At 42.4% G+C, this 19,339-nt stretch overlaps 2 protein-coding genes across 3 annotated transcripts; one reads left to right on the forward strand and one right to left on the reverse strand.

The window, feature by feature from the left end:
• Window positions 1-9,261: 9,261 nt before the first annotated feature.
• LOC133891949 (uncharacterized) lies at window positions 9,262-12,070 on the reverse strand. The gene is made up of 7 exons (XM_062332670.1): window positions 11,825-12,070; window positions 11,608-11,672; window positions 10,283-10,339; window positions 10,043-10,090; window positions 9,879-9,938; window positions 9,688-9,755; window positions 9,262-9,574 (listed from the first exon to the last, which is right to left on the reverse strand). Exons 2-6 carry the CDS (start codon window positions 11,656-11,658, stop codon window positions 9,702-9,704), a joined length of 270 nt encoding a protein of 89 aa, XP_062188654.1. The 5' UTR covers window positions 11,659-11,672; window positions 11,825-12,070; the 3' UTR covers window positions 9,262-9,574; window positions 9,688-9,701.
• Window positions 12,071-15,999: 3,929 nt separating this feature from the next.
• LOC133893344 (serine/threonine-protein kinase TIO-like) lies at window positions 16,000-17,566 on the forward strand. Of its 2 annotated transcripts, none has more exons than XM_062334344.1 (4): window positions 16,000-16,234; window positions 16,416-16,580; window positions 16,710-16,784; window positions 17,193-17,566. In XM_062334344.1, the coding sequence occupies exons 2-4, from the start codon at window positions 16,491-16,493 to the stop codon at window positions 17,262-17,264; spliced, it is 237 nt and encodes a 78-aa protein (XP_062190328.1). In that variant the 5' UTR covers window positions 16,000-16,234; window positions 16,416-16,490; the 3' UTR covers window positions 17,265-17,566. The 2 variants fall into 2 exon arrangements, 1 of the variants encoding a protein (XP_062190328.1); XR_009904473.1 differs by having other exon boundaries at window positions 16,003-16,234; window positions 16,416-16,557.
• Window positions 17,567-19,339: the final 1,773 nt, after the last annotated feature.

A 19,339-nucleotide genomic window follows, 5' to 3' on the forward strand; every position in this document is an offset into this window, starting at 1 on the left:
TCTTTGTGAGAGATTAAGTCCAATACGATGACTATCCAAAACCCTGCCCACCTAGAGTCTATATGCCACATGATCCTCGTCTACCCAAAAACTACAAAAATAAGAAGGATCTAGTCACAAAAGAAAGGAAGAATGATCCCTTTATTTGGCCAAAAGACGAGTCTCTTGATTCAAGATTCTGGAATCAGTTTCGTTTTGATTTCTATGGATCCGTTTTCTATCAACCAAAGAACAGACCAATCGTGCCAATGCAATACATTGATTGGAAATACATGGAGGATGCCGAAGATCCCATATTTGACCAAGTGATTGAAGCTTGCATGGAAAAAGGTTTGAAAGAAATCATGGGTTTCAAGTTTGATTGGAATCAAGAAATCATTGGACAATTTCATGCCTCTTTCTTCTTCAAGGCAAGCAAGAATGAAATACATTGGACCACTCTTGGAATCCATTACTGCATAGACTACATGACTTTTTCTCGTCTCCTTGCACTTGGAACTAAAGATGATAAGCATGGTTCTATCCATGTTGAAAAGAAAATCAAGGAGTATCTTTTGGGTGATTTATATGAAAGAAACATGATGGCTGATGGTACCACTCATGGTTTGAAGCCATTCTATCACATCCTCAACCTTCTCTTTCGTCAGACCATATATCCGAAGAAGGGGGATGTGACAAAAATCCATGGCATCACAAGGAATATTCTTCTAAGGATGGGAACCGGTGGTCGACCATTCAGTGTTGGTGATTTCATATGGGTAGAGTTGATTGATGCCATGAAAGATGCAAGAAAGAACCTCCCATATGCTCCTTATATTATGTACATCATTGAAAAGGTCACCAAGATTTCTTTTCCAAAAGATTGCATTCATGAACCATATCGCCCAAAGAAGATCAAGGCCTCATCTAGTGGAGGAGCAAGTTCGTCTCGTGCCACCCCACCTCGTGCACCATCCTCTCTCTCTCTCTCTCTCATGGTGGTGGTGGTGGTAGCTCTCGTACTCGTGGCTCAAGAGTAAAATCCGTTCTCCGTGCCATTTTCAATATTTGCAAATACAATGCTACGGAGGTGAATGAGTTGAGGCGAGAAGTGAAGGAAGTCAAGGAGCACCTTCAACTTCCCACTTCTCTTTATTGAGAGTTGCCCGACTTTGAAGATCCATTTGCCAAGTGGGATGCCGCAAATGAACAAGAAGAAGAGGAAGAAGAAGCACCTCGAGCCTCCCGCCCTCGCCGTACTTCCTACTCTCGTGGTGAGATTGAAGAAGAAGAAGAAGAAGAAGAAGAAGAAGAAGAGAATTATAAAGAAGAAGGTGACAACGATGAGGAAGAAGAAGATGCTACTGAGGAAGAAGAAGATGATGACTAGCTGCTTCTCGTGTCTTTCCTTTCTCCTTTTTGGCGCTTGATGCCAAAGGGGGAGTGAAAGACCTATTTATCTTTGGTCATCTTATCTATCGTGTCATCTTGTAATAATTTGTGTGATGGTGGACATGAGAACCTATTGCTTGTTTGTAATTTGCTTAGTTGAACTTTAATATTGTAAGACCTTATTCATGTTAGTTTGATGCTTTGATACTTTGTTGAACTTAAAATTTGTGATATATCCTATCATATGCATCACATTTACTTATGCCTATTCACACATATGGTTGTCGCACCCCACGAATGCTATGATATAGGGTGAGCCCATGTTCCAAAAGTTTGTGCAAATTGGCATTTTAGGCCAATAGTTTTGAAGTCAATTCAATGCACATCTTTAGGGGAGCTATCTATATCATATGCATTTAAAATCTTTAAACACATATATCTTTTGTAAGTTTTAATTGGGTTGTCATCAATCACAAAAAAGGGGAGATTGAAAGTGCATCTAGACCCCCAAGTGGGTTTTGGTGATAATGACAAAGCAATTAAAGAACTAATGAGTTTTATGAGTCATGGACAGGTGTTAATTCCATCAAGTAAGAAATGTGACGCATTGTGAACTCCCCAAAAATGGATAAAGGAAAGCGACTTGGCTCCTATGCTTTTTAAGTTTTTTTATACTTTATATTTGAATTTAGGATACCGTACTATAAAGGGGGACATGAAATCTACTTGGTTGTACAGAAACAGTGCTCAATATTCCAAACAAACCCATGAGAGTCATAGCGAGTTAGCCCTAAAACTTTTATTTCAGAAAAGTCTGGAAGGTCCACACTTTTGTGCGGAGGATCCGCACTTTAGTAAGTTCTCGGCTAACTGCGGAGTATCCGCACTTTTCTGCGGAGGGTCCGCACAAGTGCGGAGGTTCCAGACTTGTGCGGAGGGTCCGCACTTTTTTAGAGCATAACAGCTAGTTTTTTAAGTGTGGAGTATAAATACCTCACACTCTTCAATGCAACAACACCTGACCTTTTCATTCCGACCAGCTTTGAGACAAAAGGCTTCTAGCACATTAAAAACTCCTTTCCACTCGCCTTTTGTGATTCTAGTTGAGATCTTTGCTAGGGTTGAGTGATTTTAAGCAAGAGTGCTAGTGAAGTACAAAGCCATCTTTGAGCACTTGTTTCTTTGTCAAAGTCGGTGATTTCAAGTTCTTTACTCTTGTTGGTTTGTCCACCTAGACGGCAAGGCGTTGCCCGTTGAGCTCCCAAGGTTGTGGTGAGCCTCGGAAAGTTTGTATCACCCCGACAAGTTGAGTAAGAAACCCGAAGCTCGATCTTTGTAGTCGCTTTGGTGAGGATAGGGTTGAAAAGACCTGGCTCTTTGTGAGCACCTCAACGGAGACGTAGGCACTCCTTGTGGAGTGGCCGAACCCCGGTAAATAAATTCTTGTGTCAGGTTTGTTCAATTTCTAGCATCTTTTGTTTGAATAGAACTCTAGGTTTATACCCGATCTCTCTTATTGCAAAGTTTGAGCTACATGTATTTGGTCTTATAAGTTGTTATACACCTACTGATGCTTGGTAAACCATAAACTTATCACTCATCATCTCAGATTTAGCTTCAGTTCATAGTCTCACAAAAGTTCGGAGTATCCGCACTTTTCTCCAGAACCTCCGGACAAGTGCGGAGGTTCCGGACAAAAGTCCAGAAGGTTCGAACTTTTTAATCCGCTATTTTAAAGTTTGCAGAATTTTTAGATTTCGCCTATTCACCCCCCTCTAGGCGACATTTCAGATGAGCATATCAGACAGCACAGTCCGGAGAATAGCCTTCAGCGCCATTCGATCATCCTAATACTCCGTGATGCACGTCTCCACCGCGTTCCACAAGCCTCATGCTTACAGAATTACTCGCCTCAGGAGTGCCTAGTCCCTGTAATTAGTAAGGGTGAGCATTGGGAACGAGGTCGCCAGCCCTGCCTCTCTTGCAGAGCAGGGTGTAGTAGCCGGGGCAGGCGACGCGATCACGTGACGCTTGGTGCCACTGCCACTGCTTGGTTCTCCCTGCGACATCTCTCAACGCCCAGGTGAGTGTAAGCCCTAATGCCAATTGTTTGACTCAAACTCTCGATCGTTCCCTGATGCTCTCAATCGCTCAGACGCTCGGTTGTGGAAACTAAACAAAATCCGGCAATTGAGAAATGGTGAACAGTAGACTGAAGAACAGACGATTTGCGCTGCCTGAATCTTCACAGCTTTTCGCGGTTTTTCCATTCCTACTTATAAGTGAAAGAGGTAACGAAATACATGCGCCACGATCCGAAATCACCGCGCCATCCCACGGCCTCAGATTGTGACGATCATCTTGCTGCACGAGCGCACAACCCGCTCACTGCGCAGCGACTCCAGACTGAATCAAAACAGGAAAAATGAACTCCTAACTATCCTAACGACCCAAGAGCGACTGAGTTTATTCAACAAAGCAATCAAATCGTGCGTCCCTTTTCTGAAAACTGGCTAGCTTTACAGACCCTACTTAGGAGTACCGTTGATGATCTGTAGCAGCAGCTATGACTGTTCGATTCAGCAGCTAGCTAGGCAACCTGGCCTGACCTTTCGATAAAAGCAGCTGATCCTACTCGATCCAGTGCTACGTTCTATTGTACGTTTCACAAGAAAGTTGAGAATTCAGATGCTCCATCGATGGATACCCCTGTAAATTAACTAAAGTATGAACTCAGCATACACACACACACACACCCCATTTGATTTGATTACCACTAGCTAGTTCCTTTCCAGCTCAACTCCATTTCGCCTGCCTTTTTGCATGCGCTGCATTTGCTTCCCTGCCGGCAGCCGAAATTCATCTGAAACTGACCTACCTAGCAATATATCCCAGATCACCAGACATGGTTTACTGTTCCAAGTACACTGGTAGTGCTAGCTCCATGTAAATAAAACAAGCAAAGCCATCCAAGAATGCAATCAAGCTCGAACAGAAGCGCCCATGCATGCGATGCGAGAACAAGGGCTAGCCAACAACAACCCCCGGCAGCGGAGGAACAAGAACAAGGCCAAAAAGAGGATCGTCAAACGGATGTATATATGCACAGTGAACATATATATAATGATGTCAGGATTCAGATAGCATGAGATGACATGACAAGTCCTGCTCGATCCTTCATGCATGCATGCGATCGATCGATGTACTTATCCAGTAATCTGACATAGCATAGCTAGCCAATGATTAATGATCACTTGCACGATCGCAGCAGTTTCTGTTGTGGTTTATCATTACCACTTGCATGCATGAGCTTGATCTGTAAAGACAGGCAGACAGACGAGGCATGCATGCACAGCAACTCAGTGCAGAGATTTGATTCTCTTCTCTAGCAGTAGCAGGTAAGGTACGGTAGGTATTGTTTTTGCTTGTCATATCGCTATCGACGAGCAGTGAAGTCAGTGGTCTCCGTGCACGGGATAGGAGGAGAATTTCATGCTTGCATAGGTGCTGCGCTGCGCTGCGCGACTATCCCGTCAGCTTGTTGTTCCTCGTCGTCGCCTTCCTTTCTGCTCGCTCGGCCTCCAGCTCATTGTTGCTGCTTCATTCGGCTGCATGCGTTGTCATCCATCACTGCCGCAATTTTATTCTCCTAACCATCGATATACTGCATTTGAGAAACTAAATCGAAATATATCTTGATTTATTTATGACCAGTGATCGATATTTTTATTTATTTGTTTGATGATTTTCGGTTTTGTATGAGTTTTTGATGTGATTTAAATTGATTTGATATTTTATTTGAGCATATTGATTATGAACTAATTGAAATTAGAGTTAGAGATATATGTTTACTTGTCTCATAATGTACAGTTGATGGATGCAACTTAGCGATCGACGGTGGGATAATCGGGGTTAAGCGGAGTGCTTGGTGCCAGACGATAAAGTAGGTCGGATGGAGTCAAAGGTGATCCTAACTGAACACGTGGAGGACTGGAACAAAACATTGAGTGCAGATGGAGATGACGTGTTGACAAAGTCAAGTGAAGGGGATGCCGGTCCGGTGCAAATGACAAGACGGTCCAAGGGATCGAGAGCGGGAGAAACTTATCAGCGGTCAGGATCGTATGACGGAGTACACGCGTCGACATCGAAGCGTTTGCTTAAAGTGTAAGCAGGGCGGTGAGTCACGCTTTGAGAAGCGTGCAGGCGGTTTCGCGGTTTGGTTTCAAAACTGTATGAGGACTAGAGAAGTACGTGGCACTATTGCGAAGCTTGTGTCGAGACGAAGCTAAGTTGTGAAGGCGCCGCAGCCGTTCAATGAATGAAGAAAAAATGGACTAAAATACGCTCAGTGGTAGATAGGAGTGTACTACAAGAGAGGGATATTTTGGAAAAAAAAAACTAGAAAACTTAGGAGTCAAGTTTCATAAGCCTATAAATAGAGGGGTATGGCTATAAGAGAGTTTAAACCAGCCATTTGAGTCCCCTTATGCCACCCATTTGAGAGTTTTAGGACTAGGGTTTTAGAGGAGAGAAGAATGAGTGATTAGCCTATGTAATATGTGAGAGTTTTGAGATATAAATCTTTATAATCTGTTTAAAATAGGGCTGACTTCTTTAAGTAATGAAGTTTATGTTTTTTGCATATGCTTGAATTTCTCTCATTCTAGTTTCCCTCTATTGGTTCTTTTACAAGTTTACAAGTTTTTCGGTTTTTCGTTTTGATTTCTATTTTAGTTTTTGGATTGAAATTTCAGCATCTTATGAGGTCATTCTTCTTGTTTCTAGAGGCATAAAAACTCACATACGAGTGTATGCTCATGGGTCTAGAGTACCCTTGCCTCTAGATCATCAACTTTGAGAAATTCTTTACTCGGTGATATTTTCTTTAAACTGTAGTTTTTCAACTTTTTAGGGTTGTTTTTCTTGATGCTAGTAGCTTAAATACTCACGTACTCATGTATTTGAGTGGGTCTTGAGTCCCCTTGCCACTAGATTATCAACTAGATTATCATTTTGGAGAATAACATTGTCCGCTTTCCATCTTCTCTAATTTTTTTGAAAGTTGCGAGTTTTTGAGCACAAAAACACATGAAATATTCTTGAATGGAACCTACGATTCATATCCATCCGTGGAGTCATGTTGCCACGAAACTATTTTTTTTGTTTTGTCTCTCTGATTCTTTTACTTCCGCTTGAGCGTTTTGAGGTGCGTTAGGTGAGAAATAGAAAAAAGCCATCAATTTTGAAAGAAAATTATTGAGACGTCTATTCTCCCCCATCTAGTCGTCTATTCTCCCACATCTGATCGCCATTCTTGTTTCTACAGTGTTTTATCTTGATTATCATTTCCACGCAGGAACTTAGAATAATTGTATCTTTGCATCGCTATTGTCACCATACTAACGTCAAAGGAAAGAAAAAAAAAAAGAACATAACCAAAGTAATACATGCAAATTTCAAGTCCCTTTCATTTCATTTCTTTTGTTACCTTTCCCTCCTCCTCTTTTTTTTTAAAGGAGGCACAGCACATATATATGCAGCAGGTAGTTCATTGCATTGGATGCTACTGAAGCATGCATCTGACGAGATGATATTATTCCGATCATGAGCAGGGGAGGGCAAATAACTGGATGCATGGGTGGCAGTTATCCCTCGATGTATCATGTGTAACAGGGCACCAGGATGCCTCTAGCTAGTAGATGATACCAGTGACTGTAATGTGCAAGGTTGCAATATATCTTGTGTCAGGCAGCTAAGTAGGGGTGTCATGCCTTGCCTTTATCACAGGCAGAGGCAGCCCCTTTCTTCCATGTGAGCTGGGGCAATGGCATGATGCTCTCTCATCTCCCCGGCCCCATGGATGTCACAGTTTCCAATGCCGCAGGCAGGCATAGGATTCCGGCCGGGATCTGCAGTGCTGGAGGGTAAGTAGGGCGAGGATTCAGATTTCAGGTCCTCTGCCAAACTGCCGCGCCCTCAAGGGAGCTAGAGGGCATCGTATTTCGTTTCGAGTCGTACGCGCGCAGCACAGGACGAATCCATTCACCGTGCAGTGCAATCTCATGTAGTATCTATGTCTCGCTGCTATGATTGAATCCATCCAGTATCTGTGAATGGATGGATCTCGTCTGATGCCATATTTACTCACACATCACTGACAATCATCCGTTCACGGATGGTACAGTACGTTCATGCAGCCATTCATTCAGCATGTAATGTTCCAGAGTCACCGAAAAAAGAGCAGATACAAGAATGTGGCCAAAACATTTGACAAGCACAATGCATCGATTTCAAACTTTTATCAAGACTCGGGTCCCTGGAGGCAGGCAGGCAGCGAAGCAGAGGGATCGAGTAGGCCCTACGATGCAAGGCAATAACATCGAAGGAGAAGGCCCATCTCTCTTCTGACAGTAAGTGGCCGAGTTCGAATCATGCATGCTATGCAACTGATCGATGAGTTCCAACGTACGGGATCAATCATGCGTCGGGACCGGTTTGTTTCGGTTTGCGCAGATCTTGCACAAGCCCGGCCGGTGTATCATTGGATGGATCGTGCATCGCCTGCAAAGCGCAAACTGCTCGGCACAAACTGGCTGGAGTTTTTTTGTTCCTACCTCTGCGCATGCATGGTGTGTTCGTGCAGATTGAGACCTTGGAAACCATACCAGGGTTATTTCTTATTAACCAGCCAGGCCACAACTGCATCTCTCTGATCAAAATTCCTCTCTTAGCATAACATCGACCTGCATGAGTATTTCAAGCCTTGGGCAAATATATAGCTGTTAATTCGTCTACTGTGTGTTTAGGTGCTTCTCGATCTGAACAAGCATGCATGTGGATTATTGGAGATCCTTGAAAGTTCAACGGGGAAACGATGATTAAGGAGCTCAGCTAGCTGCTGCTACATCATGTTCGAGCTAGCTTCAATTCGTCAGGTAAGGTTTCAGAAAAAAAGAGAAATTAAAGCTATGTATACTATCTTGTCTCTTTTCCTCTGCTCTAGCTTTCAACTGGAAAGTTTCCTCCTCCACAGTGTTAGATACTTCTCATTGTTGCTTTAATCGAGTTCTCTGATCTCACCTTTGATCAAACAGTAACTTTTTCATGCAGGGTTACCAACCAATTCACCAAGGATGGGAATGATCAAACCAAAATCTTATCCGAACAAACCTAACATGCTAACACTGCAGCTTTAGCGAGACACACCTGGTGCAGCGAAAGAGTCGCGCCAGGTGCGTAGAGAGGCGCCCCACCTCTCCACTACAGCTGGACATGAGAAAAAGGAGGCAGGAAAGAAATCAGTTATGTGATGTCACAGGACCACTAAAATTCTCAGTACAGATTAGTTTTTTATTGAAGGAAAATTCACAGATACCAACACAAATTAGTATCCCAGTCACACTCAGAATTATACAAGTCAGCAAGCCTACACAAAGATATACTGTGCTCCAGTATTGTACGGCTGCAACATTGAAATGCCACTTGATCCGACAAAGCCTGTGAAAATGATCAAGTTTTCATCGACTGTCGAGTTCGTACTTTGTACGGTCCAGGTTTATATCGCAGTGAGTGTTTGTACGGTCCAGGTTTATGGCTTCATTTGCTAATTCGAGAGCATTAGAACACAACATTTTTTTGGATTTTTAAACCTATCCTCTACTCGAAGAGTGGCAGAGTATAGATTTGTAAATTTTGAAAAACAAGCGCATATATTTGCAAATTTCGAAAATAAAAATTCCCAAAGTTACCATGCTGGCCCATGGCCCAACCAAGGGGGAGGATGCAAAGTAGCCCGCCACCAGCACTTTAGTGCTGATACAGACAAGCCCAATATGCTCCTGGGCTCGCTAGTCCTTCTTGGATCTAGAATGACATATACGTTGTACATTTCCTCCAAAAGAGTTTGACATTTTCATCCCAAACTTTCAATCTTTTGGTTAATATATAGAGAACCCAAGTGGATCGGATACATTGATCTACCCAACGAAAAATACTTCAACCGGATGACATCTAACTTAATTTCAAAGCGATGATCATATGGCAATGCCTAGCCTATTCTGACAAGCTTATACGGCAACTACCAAGAAGCCCAATGCAGGGCTTAATCCTGATTTTTTTTCTCTATCAAATGCAACAAACTAAATAACTAATCCCAACAATCTCCATCTCTTCTGATCACTTCAGCATCTCCCTGTGAGGCCTGCATGATTACACAATAATTGTTGTTCACATCTCATGGTGCTAACTGGAGTATAGAGATCAGGACATGCAAGTTTCAGAGATTGCAGTTTCAGGCATGAGAAGCTTTACTACCTTACTGTACCGGCTCAGCTGGACGCGCAGGTCGGCTTGCGAGGGGGAAGCTGGTGATGAGGAGTCCTCTGCACGCAAAAAGAACAATGCAGCTCTCTTGCTTCAATCACAATGCAACACACTGAATGATAAATACGTGCAATGCAGTGCGGCTGTTCTGAAAGCCACTGGGCTGGCCTCTTTTTACTGACCTTTAGCTTTGGCTTCAAGGATTCGATACCAGCCCGTGCACTGCTGCTGTTTGAAGCTTGCTGAAGCAAAGCATCAGAAAGCAAGGTTTCAGAGAACAGCCTATGTACATACAAAAACTTGCCAAGGCAGAGATGATCATTTTTTGATGAAAAAGATTGGATACCTTCCCAAGGACCCAGTCAGCAGAGTCGAAATAGGCGCGCTCATGATCCTGCAGAAGAAACGACCAAATAGAGGAAGCAGAAATTGATCAGATTTATTGTAAAGAAATTTCATGCTGATGATTGTTCATTTGCATATTTCTTGCTCCTTTTTTTCAGAAAGTAGTAGCTTGCTGGTCCAGGTCAATCCAACAACTATGATGGACAAACAGTAAAGAAACATCCTTTTTGGGATTATATACCTTTGAAATCAAATGCTTCTTAGGTGCAATTCCTCCATACTTCTTCTCAATGAAAGCCTGCAACTCAATAAAATTCAGGATGAGAGTTCCTACCGGTATGTGCAATAAATTAATATCGAACACGAGCTGCAAGAACATCAGATGAAACCTGGCATATATCACTACTTTAATCCTTGATCAAAGATTAATCATGACTGGAAGATTTATGTTACTAACGCAGGCAGTTTCATGAAATCTGCACTCAAAACACACATTTTCCCAAATGCCATTCATTATTGCAGGATACTAAGATTTCCTGGTTACTTTGGAGGTCACTACAAGCATGCAAAGCATACTACTACACTGACGGTGATCCCTTAACAAAAGTTGTCCTTGACAAGGACATAATTTCTGGAACGGTTCAGGTAAATCTGCTGATGATTGAGGGTCGCAGGGCAATGCAGTTCACTGCTTGTGCATGGTCCATGCAGATGGGGCTCCAAAGGAGAAAGATTCTAAGACTGTCTCGTTAGTGAAAAGAAAGGCAAGTAAAAGGCTGGTACTATTCTGGTCTACCATGAACAAAATGCAGGTATATGGCTTTTCTTGGCCTCAGAAAATCTGGTCAAGAGATTCTTCTATCATTTTCTACTTTTGGTTTGTAGTCAGCATTAGAAAAAAAAAGTCTCTTGTTGGAACAGACTGTTTTGTTATCTAGCCGATAACATTATACTGTGTTTGTCCGGCGCTGTTTCGGACAACATCAAGCATTGGATTTGGACATATCTGAAGTCTATGAGATGCTAGAGCAGTGGAACAACTCTCAATTCCATTTTCATTTTTACTGAAGAAATACTAAATTAGATAGCAGAGAATAGTGTTTGAGATCTTCAGATATCGGTCTTTGACAGTCTACATTGCATAGTTTTCCACCACAGGAAAAAAGGAACACAACAACAACTACAAAAAGGAATAGTTTTTCTTCTGGTTCTTGAACTGCCAGAAATCATGCATTTGCCTAATACAGGAAGTAATTTGTACGCATTAATCCGTGGATCATCATATGTGGAAATATGTGAACAGGCTTCCTAGTAACTTGCCCCCCAAAACTTCTTTTTTTCCTTCAAAATTTTATTGTGTGCGTCACTTGAAACATTTTCAGAAACACTGAACTCACAGCTAACATCTTCAACCATCAAGAAACTAAAATTCAGAAAATTCTGGCAGAAAAAAATAAATAAATAAAAAACTAAGAAAGAAAACACACGTATTCATATGATCATCCTTCTTTGGATCAGAGAAATGTAACAACTGATCAGGAAAAGAAAACATGGCAAAGTAAGTACCTCTTCTCCAATAGTCGACGAGGCCGATGAATTGCCGTTGCAGTCTGCCATCTCTTGTCCTCTTCCTGCTCCACAACAAAGAGCAATACCAGTTTGAATCAGCCAGGAGGCCAAGAACAGACAAACAACAAGAACTGGGAGGAGGCTATCAAGTGTGAAACATGCGCAAAGCGAAATCGTGTGAAGTATGCAAAGATTTAGGTAGGTGAGGGAGAACCTTGGCACTGTATGGAAAGATGGAGGAGGGAACCAGAGACGGGAGACAAACAGACGCGAACTTTGATTTGGGAAGAGAAGCGTGTGAGTTGGTATTTATAGAGAGGCGAGCCCACGCTTTGTGGCTTTGTGATAGAGAGGCAAGAAAGGCATAGATGTGAATTCGCTGGATACACCCGGTTTATACTGGATTAACGGATTTGTACACCCAGTGTACAATGAATTTGCCAAGTATTGTTTATTGTACTCAAGTATACTAAATGAGAGCTTGGAGTGGATGAACAAGAGGGGAGCCTATTTAGTAGTATTTATTTACTCACTTTCCACCTGTGCATTCCTGTTATTCGTCATTTCTGATAAATTATATATCGTGGCAATTATTGATTAGTTCTTCGTAGTTGGAACATGATTGGGCGAGATGCACGTGAGAATCCAATCATCCATCAACCAAAATTTGATTGCAAGCGCTACTGTACGTGGAACAGTATATCTGAATCAGGTGGTGCAAGTAGGGAATGCATGACAAGAATTGCCTAACTAACGAAAAGTTGACGCCTTGGAACACATCTAGGATTATTTTGTAAACTATGGAATTAATTAACTGCTAATGGCGTGCAAAATGCAATGACTAGTTTTTGATATACTCCCTCCAGTAAAAAAATATTTGATATTTTGAACATGACATGGTCTCCAATATATAACTTTGATCACTATTTTTGTTAGAATATGTTTATAAAATTCAATACATGTATAAGATTTTCTAAACACAAATCAACGCATGTGAATTTCATTATTCCAAACTAAACATTATAAAAGTTATGAGTCACGGTTTTAAAAGTTTGACCAGATCTTATCTAAAACATTGAGTATCTATGTCTGGAGGGAGTAAGTAATTAGCGGACAAGACCACATAATTGTGCTGGTACTGCGAATTTTAGCACGGTTGCACGCGATGCACATGCAGGAAGCAGCGGCCGACAGTCTGAAGCCTGCTCCTCTTTTCTGTCCTTTTATTCCTGCCTTGAATCGCGACAACATCTTGGATCATGTGGTGTATTCTTGCCTTGGACACTAATGGCTGCGTTTGATCCCTGTCTTCCCTCTGCCCAAATCCTCCTGCTCCTGACTCGGCCTGCGTTCCCCTTTTCTTTTCCTTGGCTGCCGATGCTTTCAGATGTTCTTCCACATCTCCTTGTTGCGTGGAAGCTTTAATTTTCTTCTATTCCTATCCATTCCATGCTTCTTTTGTGCACTTGTGAATTTTCTACATGGTTGGAGATTGCTTGGGCTGTGTACCATGCAACAAGGACTTAATTGATGCTGTTGCTTGGTGAGTGGTGTACCTAGCTCACTCTGCTGGATTATCCTTTCCCTTGAGATACCGCAAACTTCAGGCGTCTGTGTGTGTACATGCGCACTCATGGATGTACAAAGTTATATACTTTACCATTCCCAAAAATCTCTGATTGACGTGTATTTTTTTTTTTTTTGGGAATGGAATCTCTGATGGATATAAATATATCAGAGTCCAAACCAAAACTCAGTCATCTGAATTGAATCAGGTGCTAAATTAGCAAGAGTGACTTTATTTGTTCCAACTAAACGGCAAGCAACCCGGCTGGATGGTGAACGGCGCAAAGGCAACCAGGGGCATGTATATATCAGATCAGAGGTGGTTGGATTGGATAGCACTCGTTCACAAGTAGCAAGACTTAATAAATCTAATCTGAATAAAACACTCGTCACCTGAATTATATTCTTCGTCTGCACACGGTTGCAACTTATTAACACTTGCTATATGCCAACAGACCACATACCGTATACCAAGTTACCAACAGACTTGCACTACAAAATTCCTTTCGTGTGATGAAGTCCTCTGTTGCAAGAAGGAGCAGGACACATAAGCATGCTGCAAGCATGATTGCTTGTCGGCATAGCAATGGCATGCCGATGGAACAAGCAACAATGTTTGGTTTTGGTTGGGACTAATTCAGTCTACTTCCATTATCTTCTCCCGTGCGGTGCATGCAACTTAGCTTGTGGCTTCATCTTACATGGGCTCGATCGATCGGCAGCTAAATAGCATGGTGTTAATCTATGTTTAGTAAGAAATAATATCGTGAGCGGCACGCATAAATATCCCATATTTTCTCTCGAATGATACGAAGATCTGCATGCAGGCGCAACATAGGATATGCATACCACTTGTCTATAATAACGTGGATTATTTAAAAAATAGTCATGCATTCAGGATTAGACCGTGAACGACGAGGTAGCAGACAGATTTCATGCCGTCGCCGTCCGTGTTACTCTACTGCTGATGACCATGGCTCATCGGCTTTGTCTCTTCTCTCGTTCTGCAGTTTTGGTCTTGTCTTCCTATATATATATATAGCTGAAACTAAAACATGTGTCCCATATGCATGCCAAGGAGATACATACATGCTTATAATTGTTGGAGGACGAAGGAGATATATTTGTGGTAGATAAATTAATCAATGGAATGGATTAGCCGTTTCTGATCAGGAAAAGCCAACTGAATAATTGACGGGGTGTTCTGAATAGTAGAAAACACTAGGGGTGAGCTGCTCGGAAGTATTGATCAATAGATTGAACTAGTGATTAACAAAAGAGAGATTACATTTGACATTAATTATATATTATTGCAGCAGTAACAGCATGTTGCTGAAAAATAATACTACAGGTTGATGCAGATTTCTTTTTGCCTGTGGCTTTTCATGTGAAGCTTTTTGCAGAGTTATTAACTCGTGAATGACTGGTCCAATTGAAGCTACACTAGTGTACCCTCGATCGATCATAGTGTACTTAACTTGCGTGCATCTGGCCGATCAGATGGTTGCTAGTGTTTATTACATGTGGAGGAAGATGGTCACCGTGAGTGAGGCCGGCTAAGATCACCACTGACTCACGGTTGCATATGATTGCACCAGTCACCTGCTGCTGCTACATGTGGTAGAGTTGGGTAGATTTTACTCCACGGGAACTGTATTGCGTCGCATCGCTTAGACTGTCCCCCGCTCGTGTATCTACTGGAGGAGTACGACCTGTAGCTACCTGCTACGTACGTACGTGCTGCAATAAAAAATTAAACAAGCTTCCACTTTTTGTTTCGCTCTTTACCTAGGATTGCAGCAAGGTTCTTGTCGGTCTAATCTCCCTGTTGCCTGTTACTTCCTCTTGCAATATACTCCTAGTATTTTGTTGGTACACAGAAGAAATGTAGGCCTGATCGATCAAACACGCACAAGCACATTTCAGTGGTGGTTGGTGCAAGCACGCTGGTGTCAGCTGTTCTTGTCAGCTGGTCTGGATGGGCCATCATAACATTGCATCCTCGGTCAGATATATCAATCGCGTAGAGTACTTCCATTAATTGTTTCATATCATAGACCGACCGACAAAAGTGAAATGGGAATACATGCATGCACGCCGAAATATTCGTGAGACCTCACAGTTGCGAGGATCTCCCTGGTTATTGTGGGTGGTTGTTACCTAGCCATCCGGATTTGATTCTCATCTCCTACTTAGTGTGGGTCTCTAGTACCTCACAAGATGTGAACGAAATGATCTACATACACCTTCTAATGGTATTTTTCTTCAGAAAAAGTCTATTTTGCTTCCCTCAACTCTTACTCTAGTTTGTTTCTCTTTCTCAACCGCAAAACAGATATTATTGCTCTCTCAACTATCTAAACCGAGAATGTTTTTCCCCCTCGCACGGTTTTGACCCCGATTTTGTCCTACATGGTCTTAAGTGGTAGCGGCCCCCACATATCAAGCTAGTTTTTTACATAAGTTGGTAGCCCTAGTCAGCAAATTGGAAAAAATTGTAACGGGTGCACTCATCAGCCCATATACTCTTCTCCCCCTATCTCTCTGTTGTTTCCCGATGAAGCTTATGGCTCGTTCACCAGTGGCAAGACGAAGCGAGATCTGGCTGCCGCTTGCCAGATCCATCAATGTAAGGCGAGCACAGACACAGTCGAGGCTCGCCTTGTCCTCTCGCCCCCCCCCCCCCCCTTCCTGTATCTGGTTTTGCAGTTGCGGGAGGAAAAATCAAACTGAGGCTACACTTATTCCTTTCCCTCTTAGCAATGTATGTATGTACTTGAGCTTGGGCAAAAGAAAGGGAAATACTGTACTTTGGGACTGCTAGCCGTTAGGGCCCAAACAAAACAAATCAGCCCAACAATTCCTTCCTTCCTTCCTTCCCCGACCCCGGGGATTCGAAATCCCGCCAGTGAGCTCCATCTCCTCCTCCATCGTCGGCGGCGGGACACAGCAAGCCAGGCCTCGCCCTCCTCCTCGTCTTCCTCGCTCTCTCTTGGTACTGGACTGGCGTGCAGTGCAGATTGATCCGTCTGGACTTGGATCGACCTCGTATTTGGTGGTAAGCAACCCTAGCTCGCTTGCTTGGGCGGACTGCTTGTTCTGACACCTGGTCTTGTTTGTTTCCAAATGGGATCCGAATTCCCCTTTCTCTACATTCAGTTGGTGGCGGATTCGTTTGCTGCGTGGTACCCTGCTGATTTAGTCTACCTTCATCTAATCCGTCCCCATGGTTCGATCAGGTTCCTGCTGGTCAGCGCGCAGGAAGGGTCAATCCGCCCCCAATTGCAACTAGGGTTTTGCGAGGAAGGAGCGTGATGGGGATAGAAGATTACCATGTGACCGAGCTCGTCGGGGAGGGCTCCTTTGGGAAGGTCTACAAGGGTAGGCGCAAGTACACTCGCCAGGTTCACCTCATTTAGACCCCTCCTTAGTCCAGAGCCTACTGGATTTGGGGCGTCCGATGATTAGATGAATCGATTTGTGTGCCTTGGTATCTAATAGAGTTTGTTTTCTTCTGCTTCGTTTTGATTCAGACTGTCGCCATGAAGTTCATTCTTAAGCCGGGGAAGACCGATAAGGATATACACAACCTTAGGCAGGAGATTGAGGTAACTACTGCCTTTTGTCTATCTATACTTCAAATTGGGCCTGCTTGTTGTAGAAAAATTGGGACTGCTTAAGAAAAGCTATAGGATTCAAGCACGGTAGCTGTAGCGATTTCGTATGTGCTTGCAAGTGTATGCGAGGAAGGCCACTGGTAGTGTGAAATGTTGAGGGAAGTATCACTTGACCAATTTGTTGTGTGTGTGGGCATGGGTGCAGTGTGAGGGACACAGTTTCCCAAGTTTTTACTGAAACCCAACAAAGGCAAACAACAAATTTGATATTTCGTAGTGAAAGGTACACTGGATGAGTTCTTTTGTTTGGAAGAATTGATATTCATACTCATGAAGTTTTACATTAGTTGCTACTTTGGTTGTAGGACCAAATAATAATAAATCCTCCTTCGTGTTCAGGGATCAATCCGCCGATGCAGAGAGAGCCTTGGATTTATAAATCTATCGTGCCCTGTCGCATTTAATGTGTAACAGTCAGATTCTAAGGAGAGGGGATGAGTCAGACTCCGAAACCGATTTGCAATCACAAAAATCTGTGTATGGTACCTTCCGTGCCAGTGAATCGGAGATGACACCACCAGATCCGAGCAGCTCTTCCACCCTGCACCGCCTCTTTTCTCTCTATCGCGACCTCCCTCCCACATCCGCCTCTTCTCTCTCTGCACCCCTTTCTTTTTCTTATTTTTATTTATTATATTATTTTATAGATACAAAATATATTGAGAAAAATTCTTTGTTTGTCATCATATGATAATGTAATTTTTTATTTGTTATCCTATGAAATGAATTTTCTTATTTGTCACTGCTAATTTTAATTTCTTTCTCACCACTATCATCCATTTGATTCATAGAAAAAACACTTTTACTTTTAGGGAGGAGGACGGCTGCCTCGAGCGTGGCCACCGGTAGCTAATTGAATTTTAGGACTCTTTAGAGGTTGAATCTTAGAATGTGATGTACTAGAGATTTATAGATAATTTCTTTATGTTTTAATAGGTTTTTCGAATGCTAAATTTGGATAAATAGATCATGAAATATGAATTTCTGAAGTAGTGTTGTTTGCAGATTATTAGGGGAACCAAATGGTTACATTGTGACTATGATTAGACTTAGAAAAGGCTATAATTATTTTTTATGGTGAAAACCAAAGTTGTAGAAAATTTTGTGTAGATATTTTTAGTGTGCTTATTTGTTGTGTTTCCCATTGTAGAAAAATAGTAAAATCTAAATTTCGAGCATTCATGCATTTGTCTCCATGTACTCACGCACGCACGACCATCCAATACACATCCATCGTGCTATGCTCTTTATTGCTTTAATTTTGCAAGCACAACATGCATATAAACCACCACAAACCACACACGTGAGCAGGTCCCACTCCACATATCCTCCCCATCTAGATATTTCTCTCGTGAACCACCACAGCCACACCATATGAGCAAGCCCCACTCCACATTTCCTCCCCCATCTAGATCTCTCTCTCTTCGATTAGGAGCAGTCCTCCCCCATCCAGATATCTCCTCTTCGTTTGGGAATAACAATGCTCCTTCTCCATCCATATCTCTCTCTGATCGATAGAAAAGATCAGTGCTCTCTCTCTCTGCAAATGGATTCTACGAGTCATCCTGGATCATGGAGTAGAAGAGATAGGGGAGATGGAGGAGGAGGCGTCACCTCCACCGCTCCCCCTCCTCGCCCATACTCATAGGGCACTGTGGACCGAAGTGGCAATGATACTGAAGATGGAGGGGGTGGGGAATGGCGTAGGTGGCATCGCTGTGGGGTTATCCTCGCTGCAAGACCTTGACCTCAGCAACAATCGTAACAGGATGTTGACAACCTCGCAATAGAAAAGGTAGGGCCAAGCTCAAGCTTCTCATGCATTGGACGGCCACGCTACGGCCGTTGTAAGTGTGGGAGATTTGGGAAACACCCAAAAAGGAAAGATGAAAATTCGTGTTGGGGTGGGTTGCCCAATATAGAAATTCATCCTTAATGCTTAAAGCATGCATGGCTGGGCTGTAGCACAGTCCAAAGAAAATAGATATAAATATAACATAGTGACTGGACTGTAGTAGATGTATTAGTGTTGTGGCTGTTTTTATAGTGCAATTTAGTTTAATATTCACAATACTATCTAACTAGAAACTATGGTATATTAAATACGGTTTTCTGTATATATGTGTGTTTGGGAAACAATGCATTTAACGTGTGTGTCCGAGGCCATCGTCATTCTCCCAAGGGCAAATGTGTTTGTTCAACGAGTCAAATGGACGACAATGGTGAGAAAGGAATAAAAATTAAAAGCAATGACAAATAAGAAAGTTCATTCCATGAGATAGCAAATAGAGAATTAACTTATCTTCTGATGACAAATAAAGAATTTTCTCCTCCTTTTATGGTGCCAACCGCGAGAAAGGCAACTTTGTATAGGGTGTGAACGCTAGTTTATCTCGTCCATCTATCACTCTTACTTGATATCCATCTATTCGTTGATTCTCTTACGTATTTATAATTTTTTTTACCTACCATTCTAACACGAATCT

Source organism: Phragmites australis, chromosome 15, assembly GCF_958298935.1.
Source record: "Phragmites australis chromosome 15, lpPhrAust1.1, whole genome shotgun sequence".
Classification (NCBI taxonomy): domain Eukaryota; kingdom Viridiplantae; phylum Streptophyta; class Magnoliopsida; order Poales; family Poaceae; genus Phragmites; species Phragmites australis.